The sequence below is a fragment of the Bubalus bubalis genome, chromosome 9 (genome assembly GCF_019923935.1).
Source record: "Bubalus bubalis isolate 160015118507 breed Murrah chromosome 9, NDDB_SH_1, whole genome shotgun sequence".
Classification (NCBI taxonomy): Eukaryota; Metazoa; Chordata; class Mammalia; order Artiodactyla; family Bovidae; genus Bubalus; species Bubalus bubalis.
The window spans coordinates 88,439,462-88,465,500 of NC_059165.1; the positions used below are offsets into that span (position 1 = coordinate 88,439,462).

Consider the following 26,039-nt stretch of genomic DNA (forward strand, 5'->3'; position numbering starts at 1 on the left):
AAATTTTATGATTCCACTTATATGATGTATGTAGTCAAATTTACAAAGAAAAAAATAGCATAGTAGTTGCCAGGGGCTAAAGGGAGGAAGGAATCGAGGAATTACTGCCTAATGTCTACAGAGGTTCAGTTCAGTTCAGTTGCTCAGTCGTGTCCCGCTCTTTGTGACCCCATGGACTCATGCGGGGTTCAGCTGGGGGAGATAAAAAAAGTTCTAAATGTGAATGGTCATCGATGCACAGCAATGTGAAGGTACTTAACACCACTGAACTACACTGATAATAATGGTTAAAATGGTATATTGTATGTTATGCATAACGTAACACAGTTTTTTAAAAAGTAATACACTTTAAAATTTTCCAGTTGCAAACTTTAAAAATACAAACTACAAGTCCAGGCTCTTAACATACAAAATTGTGTTTAAGGAACTAGTCAATCTTGTGGTAAAATAAAAGTTCCAACTTACCATCTAGGAAATACCCCATTCTCTAAACTTGTTGTTTGGCTACGTCGCCAGCGTCGCTGGTAGCTGCTGGCACAACTTCGGGTAAGTGAGGAGTTTGGAGAGGGAAATGGTGTAATAAGCAAGCTGCTGAGAGATGCTGTCAAGTCAGAATAAGAACAAGTACAATTTTTAAGTTAATAATAACTAAAAACAGGAACAAATTTCTTTTTAATAAATTTAATAACAGTGACTCAAAATTTCCATTTTGCTGAATGAAGCTCTAAAATCTCCATTAAAAATATATATATATCATTGTTGGAGCAAGGTCCCAGAAAAAAAATCACATAATAAAAGTGATTCAGCAAGAGATCCTGATACCCTTTTGCCATCTTCACTTTTTCCCCACCCCACTCTAGAAGAAAATGCTATTTTGAAACAAATCTTTATTCCTTTGGTGATGACACTGACTCCAAGCTTAGATGAACCTCTCGGCACAGGTTTATCACAGAACATCTCATACAATAAACTAAGATTATTTTTCTCACTAATCTCTCATTAGAACCTGTGCTCTTTAAGGATATAATCTGGGTGGTTGTTTTTTTGTTTTTTGTTTTTTCTTAAATCCTCAGAATGTTTCAATAAAACTTTGTCAGACAAATTTTGGAAGAGTAGATATCTCAAAGAAATATGTATAACACTGGTTCAAAATATCTAAGTTTCTCTGGGCAAGAGACAATCTGACATTTTAAACCCAGTCAGGAGAAAACAGATGTAAGCAAATGTATTTTTTCTACTATGCTATTTAAACAGTCTCTTGAGCAATACTATTTTTCTGACTGAGTGTGTATTCATCCAGGCCATGCTCCATCAGGCATATTTTTACTATTAAATATGAAAAAAATTTTAATTTAAAATACTTATCTCTGCTGTTTCTACAATTCTCGTCAGGCTAATATCAATACCAACAAACTGTACTCATAAAATTAAATGATTAAAACAAAGATTAAAAAGGAAATCAATGTCAGGTAACAGTGATCTCATAAAAACTGGATTAACACATGAACCTATCATTACCGGAGCGTGCTATGCCACTGTCTCTGTCCTCATTCAGTTCTCTTCCAGGCATGTCCATTGGGTTGCTGTGAACTGTGAATCAAGACAAAACTGTGACTTATAAAACATAGTGCTGTTCAGGTTGATGTTCCTTTTAAAATAGCAAACTAAATCATGCTCATCTCATTGCATTCCTTTATTTTTTTCAACAGCATGGCACAAACCCAACACCAAGAGCTTATTATTCAGTTGAACAAGCTTTGAGATCTATGTGTAAACAATCTGTGACATAATATATAAAGAAGCAAAGGGTGACTAAAATAAGCATTTTAGAAGCACATTCAATGACATGAATATATTCACAATATACTACTACATGAAAAAGGCAAGCTACTGACCAGTAAAGAACAATGGTTGCTGAGGCTAAGTGATTGGCATATGACGGTTAATCTACTGTTCTGACTATATAAATATATGTTTTAAAATTCTATAATAAAAATTAAGAAAACGGAACAGTATAATCCCAATTTCTATTTAAAACAAACAAAAACTAAGGAGGTACTTCTGGTTGACAAAATGGCTAATACATATTTTTTGCCTATTTCTCATCTTTTCCAAATTTTCTATACTATATATACATTGTTTATATTTCTAAGGAAAATACATACTAATTAAAACAAGAAGTTGGATACAACTTCCTGGATACAGAAGCATGAACACAGTCTACAATCATCTATTTAGTGATATCAATATAAACAAATACAGTCAGAGATGCCTTTTATAGAATATAATGGTGCTTGTTCATCTGAATCTTAGCTCCAAGAAAAATCATTCTTATGGAATAGTGTAGATCAGAAATTGCACAACAACAGTATTTTCTGTGATTGATGAACTATATGATACAAAAGCTACTCAGCCATGGAAACAAGATAGTATCACATTAGAAATTCAACTGGTATTTTAAGAAATAATGTTCATACTATATTTTGGTTTAGGATTCTAAAGTTAAAATCATTATTACATAATGAGGCAAGAAATGACAAACTGAAATTTCATGAAAATGTCATTTCTACTCATAACTTAGTTTCTGGAAACCTTAACAACACATTCAATAGAAAGATATTAAGTCCTTAAACTTCCTAAGCACCGTTTTCTTAACTGCACACCATCCCCAAACGCATTTCTCTATCTACTCTCTTGTTTCCACAGCGTTATCTATGAATTCTAGCCGCTGGGGCACACCAACTAGTCTACCCACACAGCACACGGCAAACCTGCAAAGAAAGAGGCGCTCCTGATCAGGCGGAGCGGACCCTGTTCAGAGAATGCCCGCCTAGGGCTGCAGAACTGTGAAAGACCTACATGGCAAAAACGTAAAATACATATGAAAGAGGGCTGTTAGAGAAGCCACAATGTGTCAGGAATAAAAGGTGAGCTAAGGCAGCACAAAAGCAGACCAACAGATATGAATGGAAATCTTTAAGTAAGAATAATTCAAGCTGACTTCCTATTTTTGAAACAGGATGGTTTCCCTCTGGCCATGGCTTATGACACCATAACAATTTCATGCCTATTAAGTCCACATATAGTAATAAAATAAGCTTCCACTATGTAAGGTGAAAATTATTTTATAAGCTTCCACTATATAAGGTAAAAATTATATTAAATGTTCAATCCTTTCTCATCTAAAACAATATTTTTAAAGATTAAAAAAGCACAGTGATGTTATATACATAATTTGATATTTGCCAACTGAATTTATCCTTTAAAAATCAATTTTAATATTACAGAGTATTGTGTAACTAAAATTAAGAAGAAAACCACCTAAGCGCTTGGCTGAAAAAGCTGAACACAACATAAAACAAAGGGCAAATAAAGAAAAGGGGTCTACTGACAAATAAGTATGAATCTGATTTTTCTAAACTGGTGCTAAATTATAAATTAATGGAGAAACCAGAGTTCCTAGAGCAGAGGTCAGCCACTATGGAAGCAGGAAAGCCAAGGCAGCCTGTCAGGGCCAGACTCCCAGCTGCTCAAGGTAGTAGCTGCCACACACTTGACCAAGAGAAGGTAAGAGTCTGAAGCCCAAGAGAGCATAACATTACAGCCTGGAAGCAAGCACCTGAGTTACTTATTAGTTAGGGTTAATCCAGATGGCCTAAAGAGCCACCTAGGAGGTTGATCTAGGACAGAACTGACGGCTTTACTGTTTTAAAAAGTGACAAATGTATTTTTAAATTGGGGAACACATGTAAACCTGTGGCGGATTCATTTTGATATTTGGCAAATCTAATACAGTTATGTAAAGTTTAAAAATAAAATAAAATTAAAAAAAAAAAAAAAAATAAATTGTTAATAGGTATTTTTCTATAACAAGAGTTTCTATAATTACAGTGAATGTGCAGCAATCCTTCCATGTTTCATTGTTCAGTTCTTCCTTCAACTTTTCCTATTTACCTCAAAACTTACCTGCTCTCTTTAATCTCATTCCTTACTCTTCCCTACTCTGAGTATGTGACTTTGTCTCCTACAGTATGCATATGTATATGTGTGTATACAAGAAGAATCACCATATGGGAACTCTCATTTTCCTACACTGCTATCTCCAGACTTAATTCTTACTCATCCCTGCCTCCTTCCTGCCTGAGCAGTAATAATAGGTAATATTATTCAAGCCTTTCTTTGTGAGAGGCTTTAGTGAAAAATCCCGAGATGTCCCTCTCTCCCTCCCTTTCATTTCAAAGCTAATTCTTCTAAATCAGCTAGACCCTTCAAAAATCTCACTTTACCAGTATCACCTCTATTTCCAACCTCATTCTCCTTATAAACATCCTTTTCCATCAACATTTAAATACTGTCAGAACTCTTCTCCCTTCTCCCCATATATCTAATCCTGTAGTTCAACAGTTCTTAAAATGTGGTCCAAGGACCCTCTTCGGGGACCCTGCAACCCTTTCATGGGGTTACATGTTATTACTGGTGTACTTCTCCCAAAAAACTTCTCAACAACTCTTTATCCTCACTGACACAATCTTATTCTAGGTCCCCATTATGTGTTACTGGACTATTATAAGCAGTCTTCTAATATGGGTCTTTTCTCAATCCCACTGGCTCATCTGAGTCCTTTCCCAAAGCAATTAGGATATTCTTTTGCAGATACAAATCTGATCTGATCATGTTTCTATATTCTGAAAACTCCTCCGTGGTGGCCTTGAGAATGCACCACAAAGCTCTCCAGTTATAAGGATGGAAATTGGCCAAGCACCCCAGCTGCTGTGTTTTTAAATCCATTGCTAGATTTGGGCAAGGTCACATACCCCACAGCCTGCTCCTAGTCGATGACTGAACACAGCAGGTATAACAAGGTAAAGCCCATTTTAGCAAGACATGGGTCACTTCTGACAACCAAGTATAACTCAAAGACTTGTCCACAGCCTTATCAAACCTTCCCTGGACTAGTGTGGCATGCTGAAACATATCCACTCAAGCTTTTATTCCTCTCCTTCAATTAAGGTCAAACTTACACCATAATCTGAGGGCTCTCTGAACCCTTCCCAGCTTCCTCTTCTCTCACTAAATAGAGACACTGATGTATAGAACAGTCTTATGGACTCTGTGAGAGAGGGAGAGGGTGGGAAGATTTGGGAGAATGGCATTGAAACATGTAAAATATCATGTATGAAATGAGTTGCCAGTCCAGGTTCAATGCACGATACTGGATGCTTGGGGCTGGTGCACTGGGATGACCCAGAGGGACGGAATGGGGAGGGAGGAGGGAGGAGGGTTCAGGATGGGGAACACATGTATACCTGTGGCGGATTCATTTTGATATTTGGAAAAACTAATACAATTATGTAAAGTTTAAAAATAAAATAAATAAATTAATTTAAAAAATAAATATTATTATTTATTAATACTAAATTCTGTGCATGTTTACTCTTGTCTTGGAACCTGTTAAAAATCAGGTGGAAGACCCAAACTAACACATTCTCCCTGGCACCCCACTGCTCAAAGAATAACTTGAAACTTCTCAGTGTGGCGGCCCACAATCTCCATCATGATCTGACTCTTGCTCATTTCTTTACTTCTTTTCACTTCCTTTAACTCATATTCACACTGTGCTCCACCCACATTGATTTATTCACATTCTTTCTACACTCATTGTATCTGTTGCACTTAGATCTATGAACATGCTATTGCTTTTTCCTAGGACATTTCTTGTCCCAACTGTCAGGCAAATTCTTCAAGTTTAAGCTCACTTCTTTAAGAAAGAAGTGGTGCGAGTGAACACGGTGTTCCTCCTCATTTCTAACACATCATGCTCTTAGTCTCACCCAAGAATTAACTATAGTATACTATAATTGAATACTGTATCACAGTATACAATTTCACTAACTATAAATCCACTGAGGCAGGAACTGTGTTCACCACTGGTTTCTCATGGCCTAGCAGAGGTGCCTGGCATATAATAAGTGCTTGATAAGTATTTGTTGATTAATTGAAAATTTAAAGAAAATAAGAAATGATATTCAAATATCCTTGATTCACAATTAAGAATGTACAAGAAAAAGCTGTTCATGAAAAAGTCTATGCTTTGTTAAATGTATTACTTTTGTATTCCATATTAAAACAGAAAAGCTGAGTATATCTAGCATCTGTGGTGTACTTTACCTTTATACATAATAATGGATTTATATTATTAAACAGCTTTTAATAAGCCCCTTTAACTTTGAAAACTGTCAAATTATTAAAAAAAACACTTGTCATATTTTTACTTTATTAAAATGAATGAAATAATTGAGTTAAGCAAAAGTAGAACTTCTATTTTTCTATAAAATGCATGCTTTCTAAATCACATGCCAGACATTGTAACTAGCCCACAGCAGGTAGTTAATAAATGGTTGCTATTTGAATGAACATGAATTATTAAAAATATATGATGCTATAATGTTAGAGTTGGGAGGAAAAAAACTTCAACTAATATGTATAACTGATATCTATTGATTGAAATTACAAATAAAAGTTTTTAGTAAACAGGGAATGAGGAAACTATTCATCCAATGCTAACTGCTGTCTACTCTGACACACTTCAGTTCTGTATGCACTGGAAATATGGTCAGAAGTAATTTAGCTGATCTTCGTAAGATACAACAAAGGACCAGATATTTTAGAAATAGTTTGTCACTTTAAAATGCTGAACTTAGATAACAAATGGCTTCCCCAGTAGCTCAGTTGGTAAAGAATCCGCCTGCAATGCAGGAGACCCTGGGTTGATTCCTGGGTCGGGAAGATCCCCTGGAGAAGGGACAGGCTACTCACTCCAGTATTCCTGGGCTTTCCTGGTGGCTCAATTGGTAAAGAATCCGCCTGTAATGTGGGAGACCTGGGTTTGACCCCTGGGTTGGGAAGATCCCCTGGAGGAGGACATGGCAACCCAGTCCAGTATCCTTGCCTGATGAGTCCCATGGACAGAGGAGCCTGGCAGGCTACAGTCCACAGGGTGGTAGAGTCAGACACGACTCAGTGACTTTCACTGTCAAATAATAAAAACAAACTAACCAAATTACCAAATGAGCTACTATTATAATAAATCTCTTAAGAAAAACATCAAATTTTGAATATCTGCTCATCTGAATTACAAGTCACAAAAACAAGCACCATTTTAAAATTACTTTAATATGGTTGTGGAAAAGGAAAGGGAGAAAGTATAATCCCTGTCTCCCTCAGCTGAACTATTCAAGAGAACTAGTAAGGGCTTTTTACCCCAACAAAAGTACTTTTCAAAGACACATCAAAATTAAAAACAAAAAACAAATCAGATATTTCTTCAACAGTTCCCTTTTTTCAGATACAAAATAAACACTAAGTTCAAATATAAGAAAATTATATTTTTCAAATAATACAAATATTATAAATACTTGCAATTTAAATCCCTTTTCCACTTCTAGTATTTGAAATCCTTTGGTGAAATTCTAATAGATCTACATTAGTAAGAACATTTTTAAAACATACAAAACCATGTTACCTATATTTCCAAGTAGTCCATTAATGACTGTATTATTATCGGCCTTTAATGTACTGTTGTCCTGATTAATGAATTCAAGACTGTCTTGAAGCCTAAGGGGAAGGAGGAAAAAAAATGAATACCAAATCTATTTCATGCTCTTAATGGCAATTCTTTGTATACTTCAATAAAATTTTAAGTGTAAAACATTATATTTAAGTTTCCCTATCAGTACTATAAACTAGTCATTTAAATCAGGGGTTGAGTACAGCCTGAGGGTTAAATTAAGCCTGCTGCCTGTTTCTGTAAAGTAAATTTTATTCGAATACAGTTATACCCAAGCGTTTGTCAACAGATGAATGGATAAAAAAGATGGTCATGTTTGTGTGTGTGTGTATAGACACTGGACTAGTATTCAGTCATGAAAAAAAGAGGAAAGCCTGCCGTTTGCAACAACATAGTTGGTCCTTCAGAATGTGGAGCTAACATACTGGGAGCTATGAGGCACAACCAAAAAATTAAAATAAATACAAACTTTTAAAACTTATTTTAATTTAAAAATAAAAATCCAAACACAGAGAGCAAAGTGATGGTTACCAAGGACTGGGAGGAGTGGAAAAGGGAACATAATGGTCAAAGGGTACAAACTTTCAGTTATAACATTAACAAGTTCTGTGTGTCAGTGTACTACTAACCAATAATACTGCATCATCTATACTGGAAAGTTGCTAACAGAGTAAATCTTAAAAAATTCTCACCACAAAAAAAGAAATGGTAATTATGTGACGATGGCAGTGTTAGCTAAGGCTATGGTAGTAATCATTCTGCAATATATAATTGTATCAAATCATGGTATATTTCAATAGAGCTAGGAGGTAAAATCTGGCTTCCATTAACTTTCAAATTTAAGGGATAGAAGAAAATCTGAATTTACGCTGTAGTCCTAAAAGCAGCTTATTAGCTTTCATACTTTGCAGATCTTAAACAATTCTCTTCTCTTTCCACCCATAACTACTTACGTATTGAGACTTCCACAGATGCTGCTGCCAGTCCGTGCAGTAAAAACTTTGCTGAGCATGAGCTGCGGAGGGGAACTATGAAGAAAAAAAGAGGGATAGACAGAAATCAAAACTGAAACACAAGGATCTTTTCAATTTATTATAAATAAAAATGTTTAAGTCACAGAGATGTTATAGCATAGTTATAACAGACATGAAATAGCATTAAACCCATAAAACATCATAAACTGAGTATCTGGCATGCTCTGAGTGGAGGCTATAAGAAATTTTCCCATCTTTAAGAAAAACTGAGTATTTTAAAATGGATTCATTAAGAAAAATCAGAAAATCCCTCACCGGATCTGATGAATTTTTAAGGTGGATCCTTTGTAGCTCATTGCTACTGAGCCAAACATCATCTCTCCAAGCATATTGGCATCAGAAGAGCACCGAGAACCCTAAACAATAAGCATAAACATTAACAAAATCATTGAATTTAAAACCTATTTCAAATACTAATTTTTATTAAAAATTCCTCCCTGATGGCTCAGTGGAAAAGGATCTGCCTGTACTGCAGGAGACACAGGAGACCCAGGTTCAGTCCCTGGGTTAGGAAGATACCTGGAGAGGAAAATGCCAACCTACTCCAGTATTCTTGCCTGGAAAATACCAAGGGCAGAGAAGCCTGTCAGCTACAGTCCATATGGTCGCAAAGAGTTGGACACAACTGAGCACACACACACAGTTCCACAGCTCTCATTGCAGTTATTCTACACAATGTTTTTTTAAGCTATTTGACACTGAATAAACTGCTCTGCAGCTTGATTTTCTTCATTTTACACTGTCTTACAGATCTAAGCATACTGTTACATACAGAGTCTTTTTAAGAGGTGCATAGTGTTCTGCTATATGAAAATACTAGTTTATAAGCCAGTTCCCCTTACTGACATACTGACAGGTATTTAAGTCACTTTCTGTTTTCTGCTACTACAAATAGTGCTCAAGTAAATATTCTTAACCATATAGAGTCGGACACGACTGAGCGACTGAACTGAACTGATGCATATGCAATGTTTCTCCAGGACAGATAAAAAGAAGTAGAATTCAGTGAACATGCAGAACAGATTTTATCATTCCTACCATGCAAAAACAAGCAATTGCAAAGAGGGTAATTTGGACATATTCTGCATTCTTTAAAAAATACTTATGTTAAACATCAGAATGTCTTGTTTATAAAGAATTCTGTTTTAAAAATTATTTCTTTCAATTATTCTTAATTGTCCTCATAGGAGTCAAAAAAAATCTAAAAACTGACTCAGCCATTGGTTACTATTTAGATACTATATCAAATACTACTAGTTACCCACCAACCCACCAAATATCTTATTTCTTATTTTCTGAAGTCCAATTTGTTTCAGGGAACCAATGTGCCCTAGTAAAAAAAATTGCATTTCAGAGCCTCCCTTGCAGATAGGTTTAGAGTTTATCTCTATATTCAAAGAGTTAAACCAATGGTTATAGTGGTAGCTTTCAGAACTAGCCATTTATATGTATCCAACACAGTCCTGGTCAATGGAATATAAATAGAAATCACTGTAGACAGAGGTGCTATAAGAGGACCACAAGCCAACATGTACCTGTTAGCTCTAAGTAGAGAGATAAGCAAGCCTCAGTCTCTGAGGCCATCCTGAAGCCCATACATTATCATCCCTAGATGGCCTCTCTCCAGACTTGCCATATGTAGAAAATCACTGTTTCACAGGATGACCCAATGCAATTACTAACCAATACAATTATATAATAAAACAAATGATAAGGAAGAGGACCTATAACTAAGATAGCAAATAAGATCACACCCAAATTTCACTAAGCCATTCTACCACAGGAAATAAAAAATTAGAGGAGTTTTTAAAAATAATTAAAATATTCTTCTGACGATAACAATAAAGTGATGAGGACCCCGATTTTACAAGTGGAAGCCAGGGAATATATATAATGTGATTCTCTTTTACTCTTTTGCTTGTTTACTACCTGCCTTGGGTTCAAAAACCTGTATATTTACATTCCGTCATCTTTCTTAAGAGCATCTTCAAATAGCAATCCATTTCATTATACATATTATTTTTTATATTTGTTTCTATACATTCATTGACATTTTTTCTTTCTTAGTGCTGTAGTCTTAATTTTGTTTTAATAAAGGCACAAAGTTATTTTTTAAGGAAAAAAAGTCACTTTTGATATACCTAGGTTACTAAAAGAAGCAACTCATCTATTCTTGGGATTTGGTTAAGACAAAATTTTTTTTTTCCAGGCACAGAAGTTTGGGAATTAAGAACAGTTTAGAAAGAACAGAATAATTTTTTAAATGATGAAGTGGTTTGTTTTTCTTTTAAGATCAACAATGCCAATCTTTCTTGGCAACCTAAATTGCTTCTGGATAATGACAGAAATGAGAATTTTCTCTTACAAGCTCATTTCTGTTACATTGCATCTAACCCATTTTATTTTGACTAAAAATAGTATTTCTTATATTAAGCAAGCTACACAAATTTAAATATCAAAGCATTTATACATTTTAATACAAAAGTAGAAAAGAATCCTCAGGAGGCAAAATTCAGTAAAAATAAACTGGTACCTAAACTTTATAAAACCAGGTATCAACAGCTTGCTATCAAAGGTTCTCTCTACCTGTTCTAATACATACCAAATAGTTATCATGACTGTCACTGATGTGCTATATATTTTAATGTGACAATCTATAATTAAGGTCATAATTAAGAAAATGTTATTTTCTTTAATTTTTTTTAGAAAGATTTTTTTTATTTGAAAAGTCAATTCTTTTTAAGTACTCACTGCTGATTGCTATCATCTGTAATATCCTGTAAATCAAAGATAATGTTCTACTTACCTGAAATAACATTTTATCAAGTGTAGTGAACTATATGTTATAATAATTCAATGCCTTCTTGCTAAAAAAAAAAAAAAAGCAGATTTCCAAGACCATGAACCTACTGTCAGAACATCTGGACATATGACCTGGGAATCGGCACTTAAAAAACTTTAGGAATTTTGTATGCAAAATGAGAATTACAATCACACACTGCTTCAGAGTTTCTACCATCTGGATCCATTTGCTAATACTCATATTTAACTGCATAACATTACAAAGAAAGGAAAGTTTCTACAATTGATCAAATGAGAAAACTTGCACACTGGCATAAGTATGATGAAAAACTTGCAAACTGGCACTATTAAGAACTTGTTAGGGTGTCATACCTAAGATGGAAGAGGAACAGAGAAGAGCAGAGAGAACTATGTAGTACCTCATAATATCTGGATTTTTATGACTCAAATCTCTTTCCCATATGCCATTATGTTGATGTCGTATAAGGGTTAGTTTCTATCTAGACAACACAATTACCTAAACAATTTAAAAATCCAGGATTCTATTTTAGTACTGCTAAATATAATATACCTATGCTTCATTCATGCAAGCTTGAATGACACAAATAAATTCACATTAGATGACATTTGCTTAGTTTGATCTTATGTGAAATAAAACAACTTGTTGTTTAGTCGCTAAATCATAAGTTTATAGAGAAGTTCCTATGTAGTCAACTGGCTGGTTAATTCTATATTTTAAAAGAAGAGCCACATTAATTTTCAAAAATGAAAACGTATTTCATACCAAAGCTGAACTCTATTATTTTATATTTACCCTAATATTTCAGTAATTTAAAAGTACATAAAGTAAGAAATGATTCTGATGGTCTAAAAAATATGAAATGGGAAATAAAGAGGAGAAAATACCCCTGGCTACCTGTGCCTGAAGCTCTCTATACTTCCCCTATCCTATCAAAGTTCATAAACTTATTTATTTAATTATCTGTGTCTCCAGCTATACTACAAGCTCCACAAGGGTAAGGACTAGTCCCAGTTATATCCTCAGTCCCGAGGATGATATACAACACACTGTAGGTACTCAAAAACACTTGTGAATAAATAAATAAATGGCATCAGCGATCTTACCTGATACTTAGGACACTGGTCTTTCACATCTGAAGATGAAGTCATGGAACTGTCTAGAGAGGAAGAACTGTCTCCTCCAGGTTTCAGCTGGCAGCATTTCCCAAAGACTTTAACTTGAGCGTCGCTACAGAGCTTCTGAAATGGAGACATTATTCTCATTCGTATTTTAATATACGTTCCACCATATTTAAATTACAGCATAAAAATTTTTGGAAAAACCAAGGATGAAATAATGATAAATAATATAGCTATAACATTATGGTTAATTGCATTTTACTGTATTTTCTCCAGAACAGTTTTCTATTCTGTCTCATAACTATGATAATATTTGTGGAGTCTGGTTTTTTTACTGTACTTTTCTCATTAAAATTATTAAACCAGGAGAACTTTTCTATATTATAATGGTCTACACAATGCTCATTGCTAGGGACTTAATTATATACTGCAGCAGTTTTCAAACTATTTGATCTCAAAAACCTCTTCATGCTCTTAAAAACTGTTTAGAATCCCAAAGGCATTTTTTGTTTATGTGACAATATATTTACCAGTATTTTCCCATATTGGAAGTAAAAAGAGAAAATTTAAATATTTATAAATTTATTTAAATATAACAATATATCCATTATAAGCTAATGTAAGTAACATATTTTTATGGAAACAAATCTGGAAGATGTAGGAATCGTTAGAGAAATGCAAAGGAGACATATTTTAACGTATGTACATATATATGTGGGCTTCTCTGGTGGTTCACTGGTAAAGAACCTGCCTGCCAAAGCAGGAAACATGGGTTTGATCCCTGGGTCGGGAAGATCTCCTAGAAAAGGAATTGGTTAACTCACTCCAGTGTTCTTGCCTTGGAAACCCGATGGACAGAGATGCCTGAGGGCTACGGTCCATGGGGTCGCAAAGAGACAAACATGACTAAGTGACTGAGCACACACATATATATATATATGTTAAGTCTAAACTTTTGAAATAAGAATGTATCCACGTATTGGACAGTTATATTTTCAGTCAGAGCTGAGGTTAGGACCATAAGGTTGTACTGTCTAGTATGGAAGAAGAATGTATTTCAATTTTTTGCTTTATTCATCTTATTTTCCTATCCCTCCACAATAGGTTCTAGAGCTTTCAGTACTCATAACTACCAAAGTTGCAATCCACCAAGGTCCTTGATACTCCTAAAAGAATTGAAATGTTAATCACAGTTACCAATTGTTCATTCTTCAAACCCAGCTGGCCTAACTTTTCTACTATTGCAAACCACCATTTATCAGTCAACAAAACTGGTGGCTCAGAAGGTAAAGAATCTGCCTGCAATGCAGGAAACCTGAGTTCAATCCCTGGGTCAGGAAGATCCCTTAGAGAAGGGAATGGCAACCCACTCCAGTATTCTTGCCTAGAGAATCCCATGGACAGTCTGAGTGACTAACACTTTCACTTTTGGGGGCTTCCCAGGTTGACCCTAGAGATAAAGAACCCACCTACCAAGGCAAGAGACATAAGTTATGTGGGTTTGATCCCTGCATCAGGAAGATGCCCTGGAGGAGGAAATGGCAATCCACTCCAGTATTCTTGCCTGGAGAATCCCACGGACAGAGGAGCCTAGTGGGCTACAGCCCATGGGGTCACAAAGAGTCAGATGCCACTGAAAGTGACTTAGCACACATACAATAGTAGTAGAGTACTATGTGTACCAAGTACTAGACAAAAGAAGTGAATAAAACAGTTCTTTTCCTTGTAGAACTAAAAATCTAACAGGCAAAAGAGACATTTAACAAACAGCTAGACAACTTAGTGTAATTAAATATATATTTCAAATATGTCTAATAAAAGCAATAATAATGATAGCAAATGCTAACTCATATAGCACCTAGTATTTGATCAGGTATTATTCTGTTTTACATATATCTACTCTTTTATTCCTCACAATTCTATGAAGTAGGTACTAATACTAATCCCATTTTACAGATGAAGATGTTAAAGAGCAACAATGTTTATATAAACTTTCCAAGAAAGAACTTAAGTTAATCTAGGCAAATCAAGGAAGTGACATTTAAACTGGGACTACAAAAAAGCATTGGAGTTAAAGTGAAAGAAGAATGAGAGGGCAAGAAAGACATTCCAAGCTGAGGTAACTATGTATGTCCAGTCTCTTAATCAAAAAGCAATTTGCTAGAGGCAAGAAAGGGACAAACGTACATGAATTCCAAGACTAAGGTTAATGTCTATTGATGCTAGAAGGTTAATGTCTACTGTGCCATGTCCCCTCACTAGACCATCTTACAATGAAGTTGCTGCTGTTTAGTTTCAAAAAAGTTATAACTTCAGAATGGGAAAGAGAAAAGACACTGTATAGCTGGGAAGTTGATGGGAGAAAGGTGTGTGTGTGAGAGAGAGAGAGAGCTTTTATGTATATATCTATGCACAATATCTTATCTTCTCTACAACAGGATAATGAAACTAAGTCAGAATTTACATACAATATACCTTTCCCAATGTTCAATGTGTATCTGCGTTATACATTAACCAGATTCCCTCGAGGTAGGAGGATGCAATCAACCTTTGAGAAGACAATCCCTTTCTTCTGATGCCAGCACTGTAATTTTTAAGATTATTATTTCTTTCTCATCTTGTAGAGGGGATCACACTGACTAAAGGCTCATTCTATGCATTCATACCTGACTCTGAAAAAATCTCTGATGAAGTTTATTTATAATTTTAACTTGCCAATATGATACATGATTGTCTCAAAAATGTTTAAGAGCTGACCAGTGGAACAATTCTCAAAATTTTTGAAAATCTGTCTCCCAGATTAAAATCCCCAACTTGGCTCAAATAAAATTCTCTTTATTTCTTCTTGACTGTTAACTGAATTTTCATTGACACAAAGAAATCTAGGTCCCACTCTGTCTTTAACTACCCTTTTCCCCACTCCATACACTGCCAGTAAGTAAAATCATTTTTATTGCTTTACTATTGTCCTTCCAGTATTCTTTTTTCAAATATAAGCGTATTCTTTTTCCTCTTCTCTTTCAGAAAAAGTGATTCAGTTCTGCCCTTGCTTTATTTTCCACTAATATCACAGAGAATCATTTCATCTATCTTTAGAAATCTTCCTCATTCTTTCTGTTTTAAATACAGCTGCATAGTATTCCAGTGTGGAAATATACTATAGCTTATTTAACCAGTCATCTGTTTATGACACTGCCAATGGAACTGCTGGGTCAAAACGTAAATACATAAAATTTTGGTAAGATACTGCCAGATTATCCTCCATGGATATCATTTCACTCACTTCAACAGCAAAATACTGTCACTAAATAATTGGGTTTTTCCCAATCTAAAAGAAAAGAACTAAAATCACAATACAGTTTTTATTTTCATTTCCTTTATTGTGAAAAAGAGGAAGAATCTTATTGAACGTGTGATGCCATCTGTATGTGAACTCCCTGCTTTCATCCTTCACCCAGTTTTCTACTGAGCAGTTCTCCTGTCTTGACTGATAGGAACTCTTTATATAAAAACATTATCAGCTGGTCTTATATCCCATAAAAGTGTTTTCCCAGGGTATCATGTGTCTTTTAATTTTCCTTATGGTAGGTTTTTTCCTTTTTCGCTTGTTTGCCTTTACTCTGTTTTGTTCATCATCCAAGTTACTTCCTTTTCTATCAGGTTGTCAAATTTATAAGCCTTTTACTCATGGCTTCTGCATTTTGAATAATAGCTAAAAGGTGTTTTCCACTCCACAGATACATAGGAACTTATGTTTTCTTTGGTAATGTTCATTTTATTTTTTACATTTAAATGTTTGATACACTTGAGACATGAATCTAAGTTGATTTCTCTTATATCTGGCTAATTATCTCAATACCATTTACTAATCTTTACCCTACTGATTCAAGGATGCCCTTATCGTATACTAAATTCCTATATGGATTTAATCTATCTGATCTTTTATTTCCATTAGTCTGTTGGTCTATTTATGCTCCAATAAAATATTGTGTTAATTATTGAGACTTTATAATGTATTTTTCAAATCTGGTAGAATTAACTCAACCTTACAACTCTTCTTTTTCAGTTTTCCAAGCTATTATTGCTATTTTTTTTCCATTTGAACTTTAGAATCTGCTGTCTAGTTCCAGATATGACCACCCACCAAAAATATTGATAGTTAAGGTTGGCATTTTTATTGAGATACAGTTTTTTTTTTTAATTTTATTTTAAACATTACATAATTGTATTAGTTTTGTGAGAACAGACAATGTTATAACCAAAAGTACACTACCCAGAAACATATTTTGCCTTTTTATTTGTTGAAGCTTTTACGTACTTCAGGAGATTTAAAGTTTTAAACATAAAGATTTTGTTAACTTTATGCAAAGGCACTTTCAAAAACTGCTGTTTTAAATGGAGCCTTAGATTCCTTCATACTTCCAATTGGAAGTTATTTGCATACACTGAGTTCACTGATTTCTGTATATCAACACTGAAGAAGATTCAATAACCTAACTAAATCCTATGTTCTAAATCTGGAATCACAATTACGATTCAACTATTGGCACTTGTACAGTTTCAGTGTGCAAAACTCTGACATATTAAAATTTATATTCACCTTTCCAAAGATACGTGAGCCTGCGAATGTGAAGGCTGAAACATGAGTTAATGCAACTTCACTGGCAGTACATAAAAAAGCATTAGATTATTACTATAAAAACAATGTCCAGGACAAAGATAGTAGCATATGATCAACTCACACTCGATCCATCTGCCTATATCAGTGTTCAAAGAAACCACTTCACAGTTCAACTAGATGACGAATAAGGTCTGAGGATCAAATGTAAAAAAATAAAAATAGACTTTTACAAACACGTGAACTCTCTGGATTAAATCCACTGAATATCTGACTCATTTGTCACAGAATATAACAAAGCTGGAATGAATAAATGTTCTGAGAAAGTTATACATTAATAAAATTTTATTTCAGCATTTTAAGACAATCAAGAAGCTGCTGATGCCCAAACTATCACATCATCATGCAAAGACCCAGATATCATGTAAAAAGTTCAAAATTATCATTTACATCACACTCTTTGCCTATACAGAACTCATAATTTAAAGCTTTTTTCCCCAGTAGATGAAAAAAAAAAATACTTAACGATTCCAACAGCTCACAATCTGGGGGGGATAGGGGGGTGGGGGAACATGCTCTCTGGTGTTCAAAAGGAATATATAAAATCTTCACGAAAGTATTTATAGGATTTTGATAATAAACTTCCTAACTTATAACCTATATGCCAGTCAGGAAGCAACAGTTAGAACTGCACATGGAACAACAGACTGGTTTCAAATAGGAAAAGGAGTACGTCAAGGCTGTATATTGTCACCCTGCTTATTTAACTTATATGCAGAGTACATCATGAGAAACACTGGGCTGGAAGAAGCACAAGCTGGAATCAAGATTCCTGGGAGGAATGTTGGCTTAAAGCTCAACATTCAGAAAACTAAGATCATGGCATCTGGTCCATCTTCATGGGAAATAGATGGGGAAACCATGGAAATGGTGTCAGACTTTATTTTTGGGGGCTCCAAATCACTGCAGATGGTGACTTCAGCCATTAAAAGAAATTAAAAGACATGTACTCCCTGGAAGGAGAGTTATGACCAACCTGCTGCTGCTGCTAAGTCGCTTTAGTCGTGTCCGACTCTGTGCGACCCCATAGACGGCAGCCCACCAGGCTTCCCCGTCCCTGGAATTCTCCAGGCAAGAACACTGGAGTGGGTTGCCATTTGCTTCTCCAATGCATGAAAGTGAAAAGTGAAAGTGAAGTCACTCAGTCGTGTCCGACTCTAGCGACCCCATGGACTGCAGCCCACCAGGCTCCTCCGTCCATGGGATTTTCCAGGCAAAAGTACTGGAGTGGGGTGCCACTGCCTTCTCCGTATGACCAACCTAGATAGCATATTAAAAAGCAGAGATATTACTTTGTCATCAAAGGTCCATCTAGTCAAGGCTATGGTTTTTCCAGTGGTCATGTATGGATGTGAGAGTTGGACTGTGAAAAAAGCCGAGTGCCAAAGAATTGATGCTTTTGAACTGTGATGTTGGAGAAGACTCTTGGGAGTCTCCTGGACTGCAAGGAGATCCAACTAGTCCATCCTAAAGGAGATCAGTCCTGGGTGTTCATTGGAAAGACTGATGTTGAAGATGAAACTCCAGTACTTTGGCCACCTCAAGAGAAGAGTTGACTCATTGGAAAAGACTCTGATGCTGGGAGGGACTGGAGGCAGGAGGAGAAGGGGACGACAGAGGATGAGATGGCTGAATGGCATCACCAACTTGATGCACGTGAGTTCGAGTCAACTCGGGGAGTTGGTGATGGATAGGGAGGCCTGGCGTGCTGCAATTCGCAGAGTCAGACACGACTGAGCGACTGAACTGAACTGTACTTATAATTAAAGCTGATCAAAAATATGTACTGAATAATTAACACATGTGAGGCAGGGTGCAGTTTAGGAAACAAAGGTGAATAACAGACAAATTTTTTACTTTTTTTTGTTTGCAATTTAAAAACAAATACAGCTATGACACAGAAGTCTATGAAAGGCTATCAATATAAACAAAGGACCAAGAGAATTCTGATGTAGGAGAAAAGATATATACCTGGAGCAATCAGAAAGGATTCATAAAATGGTGATAAAATAAATCCAAAAAAGGGTAGATCTTCATCTAGGAATGACAGCACATAAGATGAGGATATATAAAACAAATGAGACTGCAAGCACTCAAGGCTGTTTGATTTCTAGTCACTGATGAGCCTAGACCAAAGTTCAGAAAGAAGAAGCAGGCATTTAAGAAAATTTCAGAATGAATGCATAGTATGAGATTAGAGCCAGTAGACAGAGAAACATAGAGACTCAGAGATAAGGCCAAGAAGAGATACTGAAGAGAGACAAAGAGATACAAAGGAGAGACTGAGATGAGACACTGAGGAGAGCCCGAGAGACAGTGAGGCAGAGAAACTAAGAGACACAGACACACACTGAGAAGGACCAAAAAAAAAAAAAAAGAGAGACAGAGACAGAAAAAGACAGGATATATATACAAGAAAGTAAAAGGATAATCATATATTTGGCATTGGGTAATGAGACTTTGTGAAGACTTGCAGGGAAAGAAAAAAAGCTAACCAAAAGAGAAGAAGGAGATAGAAGACTAATGAGACTAATGAAGCATCATCTCAGAAAAGGTGGGCAGGAAGGGTTCAAGAAACAACATGAAAAGAAGATTCATAATGATGTTTAAAACAGAAGGAAAGAAAGCTACAGTAACACAACGAGTAGCATTAATCAAGAGAAACAGTAAAGAAGAGGTCATATCCTTCAATTCAATGGAACATCAAGAACACACAAAAAAATTCAATAAATATTTGCTAAAGAAATAATAAAGAGAGTATTAATTAATCAATCACTGTCAACCTTAAAAGTCTTAGCCAAGTTCTGCTGACCTATTAGCATTCTAAATACAAAGACGACATGCTTATCACATTTGCAGCTAGACTTAGATTTCAACTGTCTGCTTGACCATCTACAGCTTTGACTCTTAGGCATCTCAGTTCAGTTCAGTCACTTAGTTGTGTCCGACTCTTTGCAACCCCATGAACTGCAGCAGCCAGGCCTCCCTGTTCATCACCAACTCCCGGAGTTCACTGAGTCCACCCAAACCCATGTCCATTCAGTCGGTGATGCCATCCAACCATCTCATCCTCTGTTGTCCCCTTCTCCTTCTGCCCTCAATCTTTCCCAACATCAGGGTCTTTTCAAATGAGTCATCTCTTCACATCAGGTGGCCAAAATATTGGGAGTTTCACCTTCAACATCAGTCCTTCCAGTGAACACCCAGGACTGATCTCCTTTAGGATGGCCTGGTTGGATATCCTTGCAGTCCAAGGGACTGTCAAGAGTCTTCTCCAACACCACAGTTCAAAAGCATCAATTCTTCGGTGCTCAGCTTTCTTTATAGTCCAATTCTCACATCCATACATGACCACTGGAAAAGCCATAGCCTTGACTAGATGGACCTTTTTTGGCAAAGTAAGGTCTCTGCTTTTTAATATGCTATCTAGGTTAGTCATAACTTTCCTACAAGGAGTAAGCATCTTTTAATTTCATGGCTGCAGTCACCATCTGCAGTGATTTTGGAGCCCAGAAAAATAAAGTCAGCCACTGTTTCCACTGTTTCCCCATCGATTTGCCATGAAGTGATGGGACCAGATGCCATGATCTTACTTTTCTGAAAGTTGAGCTTTAAGCCAACTTTTTCACTCTCCTCCTTCACTTTGATCAAGAGACTCTTTAGTTCTTCATTTTCTGCCATAAGCGTGGTATCATCTGCATATCTGAGGTTATTGATATTTCTCCTGGCAATCTTGATTCCAGCTTGTGCTTCCTGCAGCCCAGCATTTATCATGATGTACTCTGCATATAAGTTAAATAAGCAGGGTGACAATATACAGCCTTGACGTACTCCTTTACCTATTTGGAACCACTCTGTTGTTCCATGTCCAGTTCTAACTGGTGCTTTCTGACCTGCATACAGGTTTCTCAAGAGGCAGGTCAGGTGGTCAGGTATTCCCATCTCTTTAAGAATTTTCCACAGTTTATTGTGATCCACACAGTCAAAGGCTTTGGCTCTCACTACTCAACTATTCAACCATTTTGGTTGAATTCACCATACACTTCCTTCTCCCTCATTCCTCCCACAGCCAACATGGTGGTTTTTTCACTATATTTAAAAAACTGACATATAAGTGACAACAGAATTATATTCAATTCAGATGTACGACATAATGACGATGCAGTGGTTTGTATACATTATGAAAAGATCTCTACGATAAGTCTAGTTAATTTCTCCAAAGAAGACATACAGATGGCTAACAAACACGTGAAAAGATGCTCAACATCACTCATCATCAGAGAAATGCAAATCAAAACCACAATGAGGTACCATCTCACGCTGGTCAGAATGGCTGCTATCAAAAAGTCTACAAACAATAAATGCTGGAGAAGGTGTAGAGAAAAGTGAACCCTCTTACACTGTTGGTGAGAATGCAAACTAGCACAGCCACTATGGAGAACATGTGGAGATTGCTTAAAAAACTGGAAAAAGAACTGCCATACGACCCAGCAATCCCACTGCTGGGCATACACACCGAGGAAACCAGAATTGAAAGAGACACGTGTACCTCAATGTTCATCACAGCACTGTTTACAATAGCTAGGACATGGAAGCAAACTAGATGTCCATCAGCAGACGAATGGATAAGAAAGTTGTGGTACATACACACAATGGAATAGTACTCAGCTACTAAAAAGAACGCATCTGAATCAGTTCTAATGAGGTGGATGAAACTGGAGCCTATTATATAGAGTGAAGTAAATCAGAAAGAAAAACACCAGTATATTAACACATATATATTTTTAAATTTAAAAAGATGGTAATGACGACCCTATATGCAAGACAGGAAAAGAGACACAGATGTAAAGAACAGACTTTTGGACTCTGTGGGAGAAGGGGAGAGTAGGATGATTTGAGAGAATAGCATTGAAACATGTACATTACCATATGTGGAACAGATGACCAGTCCAAGTTCGATGCATGAAATGGCACTCAAAGCCAGTGCACTGGCACAACCCAGAGGGATGGGATGGGGAGGGAGGTGGAAGGGGTTTCGGGATGGGGGGACACATGTACACCCATGGCTGATTCATGTCAATGTATGGCAGTAACCACCACAATACTGTAAAGTAATTAGCCTCCAATTAACATTAATTAATTAAAAATATAAGTCTAGTTAACATCCATCATTATGCATAGTTATAAAAATTTTTTCCTGTTATGTGATCTTTTACATTTTAGCAACTTTCAAATATACAATATAGTGTCATTAACTACAGTGATCATGATGTATGTTATAGTCCCATGACTTATTTATTTTATAACTGGAAATTTGTACTTTTTCATGCCCCTTCACTAATTTTCCCCACTCCCCACACCCTGTCTCTTGCAACAACCTATTTGTTCTCTGTATCTGTTAGTTTTTTTTACATTTCACCTATAAGTGAGATCATACAGAATTGCCTTTCTGTGTCTGATTTCTTTCACTTAGCATAATGGCCTCAAGGTCTACCATGTTAACAAAAACAGCAAGGCTTCCTTTTTTTTTATGGCTGAATTCTATTTTTATTCATTTATCCATTAGTGGGTGCTTAAGCTTCATCCATGTCTTGGCTATTATAAATAATGCTGCAATAAACATGAGAGTGCAATGCACATATCTTTTCAGGTTAGTGTTCTTATTTTCTTCTGATAAATACACAGAAGCAGAACTGCTGAACCACGTGGCACTTTTATTTTCAATTTTCTAAGGGACCTCCTCATTGTTTTCTATTGTGGCTACACCAATTTCCACACCCACAAATAGTGTACAGGGGTTCCCTTTTCTCCACATCCTCGTCAACATTTGTCATTTCTTATCTTTTCGATAATAGTCATCTGACAAGATGATACATCACTGTGGTTTTTATTTGTATTTCCCTGATTATTAGATGCTGAGCAGCTTTTCATGTATCTGCTGGTCAACTCTATGCCTTCTTTGGAAACTATCCATTCAGATCTTCAGCTCACTTTTCAATTACATTGTTTGTTTTCTGCTACTGAGTTACATGAATTCTTCATATATATTTGGTATTAACCCCTTATCTGATATATGATTTACAAATATTTTCTCCCATTTGGTACGTTGCCTTTTCATTTTGTTGATGGTTTCCTCTTTTGTGTGGAAGCGTTTTAGTTTGATGTAGTCTCATTTGTTAATTTTTACTTTTGTCATCTTCGCTATCGGTCTCATATCCAAAAAAAAAAAAAAAATCACAGCAAAGACAATGTCAAGGAGTTTACTGCTTGTTTTATTCTAGGGGTTTTATGGTTTTAGGTCTTATATTTAAGGCTTTAATCCATTTTGAGCTAGTTTTTGTGTACAGTATTAGAGAGCAATCTAGTTTCATTCTTTTGCATGTGGCTGTCCAGTTTTCCAGCATCATTTATTGAAGAGACTATCCTATCCCACTGTATAGTTCTTGGCTCCTTTGCTGTAAGTTAATTGACCACATATGTGTGAATCTATTTCTGGACTCTCTACCAAAGTGACTTTTTGGAACATAAACCAGATGCCTACAATGGTTTCCCTTTGCACAGGATATAATCTAAACTTCTAACTCAAAGACCTATAAGGCCTTAAATACTCTGGCTCCTATTCTACCTCTCTCCAATTTCATCTCTCACCTAAGTTACATACTACTTTACTATCATTCCAGCCAGACTGGTCTTGTTTTACATCCTTCAATTCACTGAGCTCCTAAGTTAATCTGTAAAATGCATTTGCTGATTCTGCTAAAAGGAATACTCATCTTCTATACCATGCCTTCAATTTCTTCAGATCCCAAGTTGAATGTCACTTCCTCACTGAGACCTTCCTTAATACTCCTACACCCAAACTGTTAAGAAATAGGTTCCTTCCTGTGGAATCTCTTAAGAATTCTGTATGTTTCTTTCACAGTTGTTATCATTGTTGTTGTTGTTGTTGTTTAGTCTCTCAGTTGTGTCCAATCCTTGGCGACCCCATGGCCAAGGACCCCATACAGCATGCCAGGCCTCCCTGTTCTTCACCATCTCCCACAGTTTGTCCAAGTTCATGTCCATTGCATCAGCGATGCCATACAACCATCTCATTCTCTGCTGCTCTCTTCTCCTTTTGCCTTCAATCATTCCCAGCATCAGGGACTTTTCCAATGAGAAGGCTGTTCTCATCAGATGACCCAAATACTGGAGCTTCAGCATCAGTCCTTCCAATGAGTATACAGGGTTGATTTCCCTGTGGAATTATTTATTTGTTCAGTCTTTACCTCTGCAAGAATGTCTAATTGCAGGCAACAAGAGAGATAGAGACATAAATCTCCAAATGCCTAATGCTTTGTAGATACTTAGTTATCTGCACAACTAAATAATACTTTAAGAAAATGTTGCAAATTTTTTTGTCAGACTGAAAAAAAAAAATCCAGATAACAGCTAAGAAATCTAAACAAAGCACAATCTCCAGAAAACTAAATGTGTTACTGATCAGAGGAATATCATAAAACCTGACAATCAAAATAACTCAAAAATTACCAAGTACTTATTACATGCCACTTTAATAGACCATGAAGATGCTATTATAAATAAGACAATAGACCACACGCAATAAATCAGATTTTTCTAAGAACACAAAACCTCAAGTACAAACTCCCAAGTAGCTGTATGCCTATTAAAAAATAACTCTTTGTCTATTATAAGTCAATTCTATTGGTAGAAAAATCTTTCCCAAAGTATTCTGCTTTGAGTTGTTTACTGAAATGTTAATGAAAATTGTCAATTTAGGGGAGGAGAGAAAAGACAGTTCCAGGCTTCCATTTCCAGATTACAGATCCAGGGGATGGCGAGTCCTTGTGCCTGAAAGGGTAACAAAAGTAGCAGTAGCAAAAGGACAGCAATCATTTGCATTTACTTGGACGACTAAGTGAGTGGCTATGTACTCCTGCTAAACTAGTCATAAAATATTTCAAAATATGATATTCAAAGTCAACAGAATAGACATTCTTGCTACTGCTGTATAGAATGGGGAAATATGATGGACTAGGGCCTAAGATTTAACTTGCTTTGTACCTTCAGACAAATAATGTCACCTCTCTGGTCACATTTTCTACAGCTATATAAGATGGGAGATTTGTACAGGTCCTCTTTAAGAATCCCTGTAGCTCTAGTCATATCTCACAATACCAGTATATAAGTAAATGTCAAACTAAAATTCTCTCTGGTACTAGACCAATGCAAATAAGGCAAATATTTTTTCCTTTAAAAATTCTCAAAATTGTGCTCTAAATTTTAATAACATGCTAAAGATGTTGTATATTGACAAATAAAAAGTACCATAATTGAAATCTGACTCACTCTTTCTTGAATTAGAATATTTGGCATTAAACTTGAACCAAACCAATAACAATGCTCACCGATACTGATATGTCCTCATTTTTTCTCTTAACACTGGAGTCAAACAGGACATTTCTCCCTCGTCTTTCACAGTCTTGATATACAATCAGTCGAATCTGGCTTGGATCAAACTCTGGCAAAGGCCAACTTTAAAGAAAAATAAAGATTCATTAGAATTAGTTTAATAAATATTCCACATAAACACCTGGAAATAATAACCTATATAATGAAACCCAAAATTGTAGTACTGCTGCTCAAGGAAAATACAGAAGATCTTTATATAAAATACTACCATTTAGTTTAGGGCTGAAAATTTACACAGCTATGGCACTTTAGGTTAAAAAGAAAGAACAGCTGTGGCAAGTATCATTCAGTGTATATAAAATATAGTCATCCCATATGAATCTAAATATAGCTAATAAAAATATGT

At 35.8% G+C, this 26,039-nt stretch overlaps 1 protein-coding gene across 3 annotated transcripts in view; it reads right to left on the reverse strand.

Moving 5' to 3' along the window:
* The window catches only part of FNIP1 (folliculin interacting protein 1), a 127,496-nt gene that overhangs the window by 48,614 nt on the left and 52,843 nt on the right, over positions 1–26,039 (reverse strand). For 2 of the 3 annotated variants that reach the window (XM_006072647.3, XM_044947860.1), the window contains exons 2-9: positions 25,630–25,756; positions 12,529–12,663; positions 8,857–8,957; positions 8,521–8,595; positions 7,523–7,614; positions 2,772–2,855; positions 1,519–1,590; positions 466–601 (exon numbers count right to left, since the gene is read on the reverse strand). In XM_006072647.3, coding sequence (XP_006072709.2) covers positions 466–601; positions 1,519–1,590; positions 2,772–2,855; positions 7,523–7,614; positions 8,521–8,595; positions 8,857–8,957; positions 12,529–12,663; positions 25,630–25,756 — 822 coding nt within the window. The remainder of the gene's footprint in view (positions 1–465; positions 602–1,518; positions 1,591–2,771; positions 2,856–7,522; positions 7,615–8,520; positions 8,596–8,856; positions 8,958–12,528; positions 12,664–25,629; positions 25,757–26,039) is intronic. The other variant, XM_006072648.3, reaches the window with a different exon arrangement.